The sequence below is a fragment of the Rhinolophus ferrumequinum genome, chromosome 27, assembly GCF_004115265.2.
Source record: "Rhinolophus ferrumequinum isolate MPI-CBG mRhiFer1 chromosome 27, mRhiFer1_v1.p, whole genome shotgun sequence".
Classification (NCBI taxonomy): Eukaryota; Metazoa; Chordata; class Mammalia; order Chiroptera; family Rhinolophidae; genus Rhinolophus; species Rhinolophus ferrumequinum.
The window spans coordinates 19,722,658-19,732,920 of record NC_046310.1 but is presented as its reverse complement, the minus strand read 5'-3'; the positions used below and the strand labels follow the sequence as shown (position 1 = coordinate 19,732,920).

Genomic DNA, 10,263 nt, shown 5'->3' with positions numbered 1-10,263 from the left:
ACTATATGTAGGAACCTTCCCTAAGATGATCAATTATTAAAGAAAAAAACCATTCATGCATTCAACAAATATTTATTGAAGAGCCATGCTTCCCAAGGCAGGTGGGGGCGGTTTAGCACCTGAAATCAGGCTTCAGTTTTGCCCTGTTAAAACTTTTCCTTTTTAACTTTCCTCGTGGCAGGTCCCGGAGCTCTGAGGCTGGGTGTGCATCTTCCAGCTGACGAGCTCTTCCGGTGGGTACAAAGCATTCAATCCGCACAGCGGAGATTATAGCCGCCGAGATGGGGGGGAGCGTTTCTCGCGCTGGTGCGAGTCCAGCGTGGGCCCAGCGGGCTGCGGCGGCGGGAGGGGAGCCAGGCTCCGGCGGCGTCCCGCGTAGCCATTGGCTGGCGGCGTGCGCTGCACTGAGCATGTTCGCGCCCCGCGGGTCCCCGGCTGCAGTCGCAGCCGCAGCCACCGCGCATTGTGCACAGCCGCGGCAGATGAGAGCCGGGCCAGTTCGACTCGCGTCGGCCTCCCTTCCCAGCCGCTCGCCCGCCCGCCTGACTGGCCCGGGAGCCTCCCCCAGCCCGGGCCGGGGGCCCAGGAGGGCCGAGATGGCCTGAGTGCTCGAGGCGCGGCGGCGCAGCAGCTGGACGGCAACATGGGAAACCAGGATGGGAAGCTGAAGAGGAGCGCAGGTGATGCTTTCCACGAAGGCGGCGGCGGCGGCAGCGCGGACGATGCTGTTGGGCCCAGAGATGTAGAAGCCACAAAGAAGGGGAGCGGGGGCAAGAAGGCTTCGGGCAAACATGGCAAGGGGGTTGGAGGCGGCGAGCCGGGCAAGAAGAAGAGCAAGTCGGACTCCAGGGCCTCGGTGTTTTCCAACCTTAGGATCAGGAAGAACCTGTCCAAGGGGAAAGGCGCTGGCGGCTCCCGCGAGAACGTGCTGGACTCCCAGGCCCTGCAGACCGGGGAGCTGGACAGCGCTCCGTCCCTGATCACCAAGACTCCGGACCTCAGCCTCTCCGCAGACGAAACGGGCTTGTCGGATACCGAGTGCGCCGACCCCTTTGAGGTGACCCGTCCAGGTGGCCCTGAACCAGCGGAGGTTGGGGTCGGGAGCCGGGCGGTCGCCGAGGATTTGGAAACTGCGGCAGGGGCGCAGGATGGACAAAGGACCAGTTCGGGCTCGGATACAGACATCTATAGCTTCCACTCGGCTACCGAGCAAGAGGATTTGCTCTCAGACATCCAGCAGGCGATACGCCTGCAGCAGCAGCAGCAGCACGGCTCCGAGGAGCTTGCAGTGCCGCACACCGCCGCCTCCCCACAGCCCGGGGCCTTCCTGGGCCTGGACCGATTCCTGCTGGGGCGGAGCAGCGCGACCGGGGAGGCCCCGGGCAGTCCGGACACAGAGCAGGCACTGTCTGCGCTCTCGGACCTGCCCGAGAGCCTGGCCGCCGAGCCCCCGGTGCCCGAGCAACCGCCGCTTCCCAACGTCCGCGGAGCATCGGAGGCGCCCGGCCCGCGGGTGGATCAGCTCGCGGCCGCAGACTCGCCCTCGTCCACCGCCTTCCTGTTTCCCGAGGCCGGAGCCGGGGAGGGCGCGGCCGAAACCCCTGGGCGAGGGTCTGGGGAAACGGATGATGAGGGCGAGGAGGACACATTTGAGGATGCACCCCGAGGCTCTCCCGGGGAGGAGTGGGGCCTGGAGGTTGTTGAGGCCTCGCAGAAGCTGTGGGGAGAACCCGAGGAGGGGGCGCGCGGGCCCGGCGCGTCCGCAGCCGCCTCCCTGCCGGGCAGCCCGGCGCCCAGCCCACGCTGCTTCAAACCCTACCCTCTCATCACCCCTTGCTACATCAAGACCACCACGCGGCAGCTCAGCTCTCCCAACCACTCCCCGTCTGAGTCCCCCAACCAGAGCCCCAGGATCAAAAGGCGGCTGGAGCCCTCCCTGAGCCGGGGCCCCAGAACTGCCTTCGCTTCCGCGGCCTCCGGGGCCAACAAGCACCCAGCGGACGGCGGCCTCGCAGGTGGCCTCAGCCGCTCTGCGGACTGGACCGAGGAGCTGGACGCTGGTGCGCCCAGGGAGGGAGGTTCTGCACACCTGCCGGACCGCCGGGCTGCTGCGGATGGTGGGTTGTCTCCGGCGCTGACAACCAAGGCGTCTGGCGCACAGGCGGCTGCCGATGGTTTCCAGAATGTGTTCACAGGTGAGCTCGCCTAGCTGTCCAGCCTTCAGGTCGCCTGCCTAGCAGGGCTTTCCCCGGCCACCCACCCTCCCGGGCTCTGAAAAACCACGACCTGCTTGGGGCATTTCCCTTCTTCATAAAGCTCATTCGCTTAGTGAAATCTCTATTTCCTTACAACGTTTTAAAAGGATCAACTCAGTCATGTTTGTCCTAAGTCATCTCAAGTAAAGGCTGCTTTGTCCATTGTTTCCAAAATATCTGCTGTTCTCTAGGGTCAACTAGGCAGATAAACTCCTTTTTTGCATCATTAGCTGAGCCACCATTCTCTTTCCTTCTTCATCCCCACCCACAGCATTAAAAAGAACAAAATTGTTCATGGTCCTTTGACAAGGGTCAGTGTGGAGAAACTGTGTGGAGAAAATCATTTATTCTACTACTATCCAAAGGTGATCTCTGACTGCTGTCATATAGATGCGTATCTGTATGTGATAGTTTCTATCTTGCAGCAATCTGGGTAGACTACTTAGTGAAGTTAAGTGGTCACGCCTGTTTGCTAATACATGAAATCTAATACACGTGAAAATTAATGATGAAACAGAATAGTAGGAATAATTTTCATTTTCCCTTAACATTCTGGTTTCAGGGTCCAGTTAAAACGGGTATCAATTGGAGCTAGTGAAGGTGAGAAGCCAAAAGCACAGTTATCCAACTGGCACTTCTTAGTGTGTCATGGACTCTGACAGGCATCATGACGCCCCGCTAAAGGGTCAGTTTACTGGCGTAAATGTCAAGTAGTATAAGTTATTTGTAGGCTTATCGGTTCCAAGGCCTTACCTTAAAAACTCCACTGATAGAGTGTCAGTTTGTTTCATGCTTTCTAACTTCTACTCTTATTAAGTGAAATATTGAGTATAAGAATTTCAGGAGTAGGGCCAGCCTGGTGACTCAGGTGGTTGGAGCGCCGTGCTCCTATCTTGGAGGTAACCGGTTCGATTCCCACATGGGCCAGTGAGTTGTGCCCTCTACAGCTAAGATTGTGAACAACGGCTCTCCCTGGAGCTGGCCAGAGGTTGGTGTGAGCTGCCAGGTGCTGCTGTGTGCTGCTGTGCGCTATGGTGTGCTACCCTGAGTGGCCTGTGGCGGCGCTGGCGGGCATGAGTGGCTGGCAGCGGTGAGCAGCTGGCCGCCAAGAAGAGCTGCTGTGAGGGGCCGACCAAGGACCTGCGACCAACTAACTGCCTGGGGGGTGGGGAGAGACGGGGGGAGCAAGATTCATAATACCAGCACAGGCCAGGGACCTGTGTACTACAACTAGACTGAGAAACAATGGCTTAAAAACCAGGGGGTGGGAGGGAGGGACCAAAAAGAAAAGAATTTAAGGAGTAGGGGAAGAAATGAAAATTTATGCAAGTACTGGTAGGTTTGTGATAAATATTTGAATGATTAAAAATTTCAAATGTAGTTGGAAAAGCTTAAAATTGTATGTTCTATCACTTTAATAAATAGGTTATAGTGTATTACTTAGATAACATTTCTCAATGAGCATAGCTACTTCTTTCTTGGCTAAATGGTGTCAATGTTGTGGTATTACTTTTATTGATTGACCATATTTTTATTTTCACGTATGGGCTATCTTTTATTTTACACTTATTGGTTCTTATACTTAAGAGTAGTATTTTCAGTGCTTGCTCTCTCTTTTTTTAACTTATTTCCCTCCCTTCCCTTGCATAAGTTAAAAGAATGTTTATAGTTTTATACGCATTAGGTAAATTGTAAACAAACAAACAACCCTCCCCCTGAAAGAAACCATTTGTCAAGGGAGAAGATTGGCAAATTCTTGAGTTGATTTTTGTGAATTTAATGTTGATGAGAAATCATGTATTTCCTCTTTATTTAGGTAACATTCATTTTTCTGAAAGTGAAAATGTCACCATAATTAAGACTCATTCATTAAATTAATCGTTGCTCTTTCTAGTAGCGTTAGACTTTGGCAATATATTTAATTTGTTTAACAAATACTTATGTCTGTGTGTACACACGTGCCTGGGCTCGCAGACACACACACACACACACACACACACACACACACACACACACACACTGTGCCAGGCCATATTGCGAGATGGTAGGAGATACACAGATCACTGCATCATGGTTCTGTGTTTCCAAAGCTCAGTTACTAAGTGCCCAGGAGCAGGTAGGGATATGCAGTCCAGGGCTCTGGGAGCATCAGGGATGCAGTGACTTATCTCCTTGGCAGGGGTTAAAGGAAGTGGACTTCACAGAAGGATTGGTCCGAGTCCTGGAGATCTGAGGATACTAAATAGCTGAAGTTTTATTTTCCTTAAGAAAAAAAACGAGGTGTACTCTTGGAACTTGAGTTTTAATTTGCTAAGTATTACCACATTTGCAATTTGGGGTTTTTAAAGGAGTCCAGTTCAGGACGTACCTAGGTTTTGTAGACCTCTCTAGGCAGAGTTTTTTACTGTGCAGTTACTTGTTTTAGTATGGACATCATCTACTTTGTATTTGATGGGTGAAATAGTCAGTGACTAGTAGATATTTGATAACAGTTTCCATATATTTATCTCACCCACTCACTTTCTCTCCTCCCCAGAAAAAACAAAAACCAAAAAAGAAGTAAACACACACACACACACACACACACACACACACATGCACACACACGCACACACACAGAGGAATTGGTAGGTTTTCCCCAGTCTTGTAACTGGTGGGGAGATGGAGGTGGATGAAGAGATGAAATAACTTTCTCAAGGTCACACTGATTCATTCAGAGGCCAGAGCCAGAAATAGAAGCAGCGTCTACTGATTCAGATTCGAATGCCCTTGCTTATTACTAATTTTTGGAAGTTCAATACCATAAGACAACATAAAAAACAAAAACTTTAAAAAAGTATTATAGAATTTAAGGCCTTCACTTTTGAGATTGTCTTAGTTTCTGTTTTTAACAAGGTGATTTCTTTTAATTGTTGAATGTATGTCCTTACTTGGGCTGGATAAGAAGTAATGATTGGTCAGAGTGAACCCCATTTTCTCTGGGAAGCTCTCATGGAAACTGTTCTGATGGTGGTGGAGTGAATCTGGATGGCCACAGGCCAGTTTTCTCATCTCGGCTGTTGTCTGTTTCTTTGTCATCTGGCATCACATTTGGTTCTTTGCCAGCCTTTAGGATTTTATGGGTGTCTTGAAAATTACCAGGGGTCTGGGGAGCACCAGCGTTGTCCATAGGAAAATTGTTTTTTTGGCCTTAATTTTGCCTGTCATGCGATCAATTAATTGCCAGCTACCTTTGAAGCAGGTGATCATTAGATTTATAAGTTTCCATAAACATCTTTTCTTTTTAAACCATAGAATGAGGGTTGTAAGCTCTGCAGGAAGGAGCAGATGTTTTTTGCTTTTCACTGACTTTCAAATGCAGGGAGAAAATTCAACACAAAAGACACGTCTGTGGCACGTGTTTGTGTGTGTTTGGCAGATATAAACACACTTAACAATGATGAGGCCAAAACTTGTTTCAGCTGTTAAGGAATTGATGACGTCTTAGGTCATGGCACTGAAATAGTTCACAGGTAATTTATTTGAAATACATCTTTTTCAGTGTTTAGGAGAAAAAATTATTTCTGAAATGTGAGAGGTTCCTTTGCACCTTAAGTCTGGCAGAAGCTTGTTAATGGAATTTTGCAGTTAGTTAAAGTTTAGACATGTAAAATGTTACAATTTGTGATGCTAAATCACTTTTGAGAGGAATCTTTCCAAGTCAATTATGTGCTTATCTATCATTTTTTGAATCATGGAATAATTCTTATAAATCATAATCTCTTTTATTTTTATTTTTTATTAGTTTTAGGTGTACAAAACAATATAATAGTTAGACATTTGCACCTCTCACAAAGTGATAACCCCGCTCCCCAATCTACTATCCCTCAAACATCATATGTAGCTGTTACAATTCCATTGACTCTATTCCTTATTCTGTACTCCACATCCCTATATATATATATATATATATAGTGACTATATATATATTAAATTATAGTTGACATTCAATATTATTCAGCTTCAGCTTCAGGTGTACAGCACAGTGGTCAGGCATCTACAACGTCCATGAAGTGGTCTCCCTAATAAAACATGTGCCCATCTGACACCCTACAAAATCTTTACAACATTATTGATTATATTCCCCAAACTAACTTTTGTATCCCCATGGCAATATTGTGACTACCAATTTGTGCTTCATGATCTCTTTTAAATGGTTTTGTCATCTTCATGCTCATCATTTTTACATCCTGTGAAAACATTGGTGATGCCCCCAACAGCTATTGAAGTGTGTAGGCTGGTGGCTCCAGTGGGTTGTGTCAGGGTTTTTCTATCTGTGTGGTTTTCTTGAATCTTTCCTTACTGTCAGCTATTTAGTCTTAGAGCTATCTTTAGTTTCTTCTCCCCTAACTCCGTTACTTCTAATGTGATTTTTCTGATCAATTTGTCACTGGTTTCTAAATCCAGTAATGACGATATTAGCTGTATTCATTGCACTTCTAAATACCAAGGTCTGTGTTGGTGCATTATATAATTATCTCGCATCCTTACAACCATTTGGAAGTATAGCTGTTTATCCTAATTTTTCCAGTGAGCAAACCGAGGGTCAGGCAAGTGAAGTAATTTGCCTAAGAGCATTAAGATAGGAAATAATTTAAGCCCCTCTAGGATGTGTATTTAGACAACCAAATCTGTTGTAAATGTGTATAAAATAAAACCAGTACCTCAGTGAACTTTTAATAACGGGTTAGGGCTTTAGAATTTGTATTATGTGATTCTCATTTTTGGCCCTTCTAGAGGTTATCTTGATTTTTATATTGATAGGACTTTCTCGTATAGCTTGTTAGTTATTAGACTGTGAATTTTTTAAGGCCACGAGCAGCCTTATTTCTAGAAGTAGCATCTGACAGTGTAGATGTCTGCTTAACGTCCATAAATGAATGAAGGTCAGAAATCAGTCCTGATATATGTAATGCATCCATCTTACTCTAACAGGCAAGGGGATTATAAGAATGCTGTCCTTTTCCCTATATCTTGCCTTCCTGGATTCCACATATCAGAATAGAATTTAGCAATGTAAGCTGGGAGTGGGAGCGCTGTTCTTAAATCATTTTAGTTTAGTTGGAAATATCCTGTCATGGTTTCTTTAGATCGTGATTTGAATTGAAGTCCAGTTCCCCAGTAGCTTCAGTGGTGAGTTTTAATTACTGCTTTATGAGCTGAGAACTGGCCTAGTTTTAAGTGCATTTAGGCGTTTGGATATAAGCCATGTGTATTGGAAATTGAACAACGACTTATAAAGCTTGTGTTTCCTTCTGATTTTATTAAAAAGATGCTGGGTGATGGTAGCAGTAGTTATTCTGACGGCGATTATTCTAGGTAAATTTGCATCCTAGGTTTGCTGTTTAGTTAAGTGACTCAAGTAATTTTTTCTCATATGTATGAAGGTGGAGGAGTAATTTCAAATCAATGTTAAGATTACATAAAATTGTGTATCGAAAGCCCCTACCACTCTGCCTGGTACGTAGGTACTCTCTGCTTTCCTGTCCTGGTTTATTGCTTTAATAAACTGCATTGTTCAAAGTGATCAGAACCAAATTGTTAAAATAAAGCAACTCTAAAATTGTATACAAAAACTTGACAGACTATGATCAGATAGCAGTTGAAAGTTAATATTTCTTGTCACTAGTGTTTTGCAAATTGTTTATTTTATGCACCATGTTTTTGTTTTTTTAATTTTCTATGTATGCATTTTTGTCATGTTATCAGAAATGTTGGTTTACTTTCAGGTTTGAAGAAGAAAAACATATGGTGGGGGTGTGGCTGTGGTTGGGGGAGGTGCTGAGTTTTAAAGGGTGGGTGGGGAAGAGGAGGCGGCAGGCTGACACCCTCAATATTTCTGTTCTGCACAGCATCTGGCTATAAACACCCGACTTTGCATCCTTAACCTCCCACGGTTTCCTTCATAAACTTTTCTACTTTGGGCAAGTTAATCTTCTTACTGTTCTGTGAACATGCATGTATTTCATTTTCCTGATTTTTGTGCCTTTGCCGTGCAGTTTTTCCCATCTTGGAGCACACTATTTGTCTCTGTTGATTTAGCATCTGAAAGGACTGATTAAATTCCAATTTCTTCTTTTGTGTCTTTTCCAGCAGCTAGACCTCGCTGGCAGCCATATCCATGTCTCTGTACTTACTGTCTATATCATATTTTAAATACCTCTTAGATGTAGGGATTCTCTTGGTCTTCTTTCTCCCCTCCTTCAGCTTTTCCTTCCTCTTTGCCTGCTTACCCGATTCTATTCGTTCATCATCCACTCTTCTATTAACCAGTCCACAAATAGTATCCATTCTGTGCCTGCTGAATGCCAGTTACTATTATAGGCACTGAACCTACTGAGGTCTTTATAAATACTTGTTCTTTAAAGTGGAAAATTACTAACATTTTTTTTGGTAGTTGAAATTAATTATTTTCATTGAGGTGTGATTGAATCAGTGGTGAAGGTTTAATGCTACTTTGATAAACTTGTGTAAAGAGAACATCTGCTATTTTTGTCTGTTGATCTTAAAATAGCAATGATAATTCAGTAATTTTGAGCTCCCCAAAATAAATTTTATTGGTAATGAAAGAGGAGGTAAAGGAAATAGAGAAACTTTTATTACTCTGTTCATTCCTGCTTTTGCATTATAAGTAATAACCTGATGTTCATGAAATTTAGCGCTAAGGAGATATTAGGAAGAAACAAATAAGTATAGCCTTGTGACTTGATAGTTATTGGATATAATTTTAGTGACTTAAAACTTTCTAAGCCTTCTTTTGTATTAATAGCATAAATATATGGAAAATATGACTCCTAGTCAATTTAAAACGGTCATAAAGCACCAAAATTATATGAACATATAATAACAGTTATTGGATGCTGTAAGAGATGCTAACGAACCATGCTAGAGACTTGTTATCCTTTGACATCTGCTCCACTATGGGGGAGACAGAGGGAAGAATTTATATCTTCCTCCTTTCCAAGGATGTACTTGGCTGTGCTGATTGCATTGGAAAATCACTGCCATTCTTCTGTGATCCAGTCAGTCTCCAGTGTATACTGGACCCCTGGAAGATTTATTGTCTGTTTCACCAGACCTGTGGTAGGCTGAAAATAACCCTCTTATTTGCAGGGGTAATGGAGTAATTTCTTGAGAAAATTAAGCCTTTATTGTGTTTTAAAATCATGCTTAAAAATGCTTAAACAGTTGGCTCTCTTTTTATACTTGAAGGAAAGGTATGTTCCTTCCTTCAAAGTATGTTCCTTTGTTGTAGTACTCAGTGATGTAGTGGATATGTATGGAACATAATTCTGTGTCATTTAAATTATTGCATTACATGCACACACACGGGGAAAGAACTGTGTTTATCAGTGAATTTGCAGCAGCGCTGCTCTGGCAATAGTTCAAGTAGAGAAATCTTTCAGTCTGCCTCCCTTTGCCCCTTGATGTCCTATAGGAGGGGGCAGCCCTCTCTTACTTCTTCTTAGAACCCTGGTTTCCCAGGTTGCAACAGTGGATGCCGTCTTGCTGGGGAGCTGCCTCCTCTAAGTCTCATCCAGTCCTGCTATTTTATAGAAGCTACGGTTCCAGCAATGACCTTTTCTACTCATAGTGATACTATGCGTATTATTGAGAGATTTTCTTTATTATTAGAGGTGAAGAAAATCCCTATGCTGGAGGATCCATTTATACCATGGAATAACGATGCTTCGGGTATTGGTAATAGTTGGTGATGAGAGCGGTGCTGTTCTTTTTTAAACTTTTATTTATTTAAGTGTGTTTTTCCAGGACCCATCAGCTCCAAGTGAAGAAGTTGTTTCAATCTAGTTGTGGAGGGCGCAGCTCACAGTGGCCCATGTGGGGATCGAACCGGCAACCTTGTTGTTAAGAGCACCTGGAGAGCAGTGTTGTTTTGACCTTGATAGTTTTGACAAAGTTAATTGAGCTAAAGGAGATTTGGATTGGTTGGACTGCCATTATTTGATGT

The 10,263-nt window shown here is 44.7% G+C and overlaps 1 protein-coding gene across 1 annotated transcript in view; it reads left to right on the top strand.

Moving 5' to 3' along the window:
- Window positions 1-517: 517 nt before the first annotated feature.
- Window positions 518-10,263, top strand: part of FMN2 (formin 2) — a 331,660-nt gene continuing 321,914 nt past the window's right edge. The window contains exon 1 of the mRNA XM_033099694.1: window positions 518-2,195. Coding sequence (XP_032955585.1) covers window positions 644-2,195 — 1,552 coding nt within the window. The 5' untranslated portion in view covers window positions 518-643. The remainder of the gene's footprint in view (window positions 2,196-10,263) is intronic.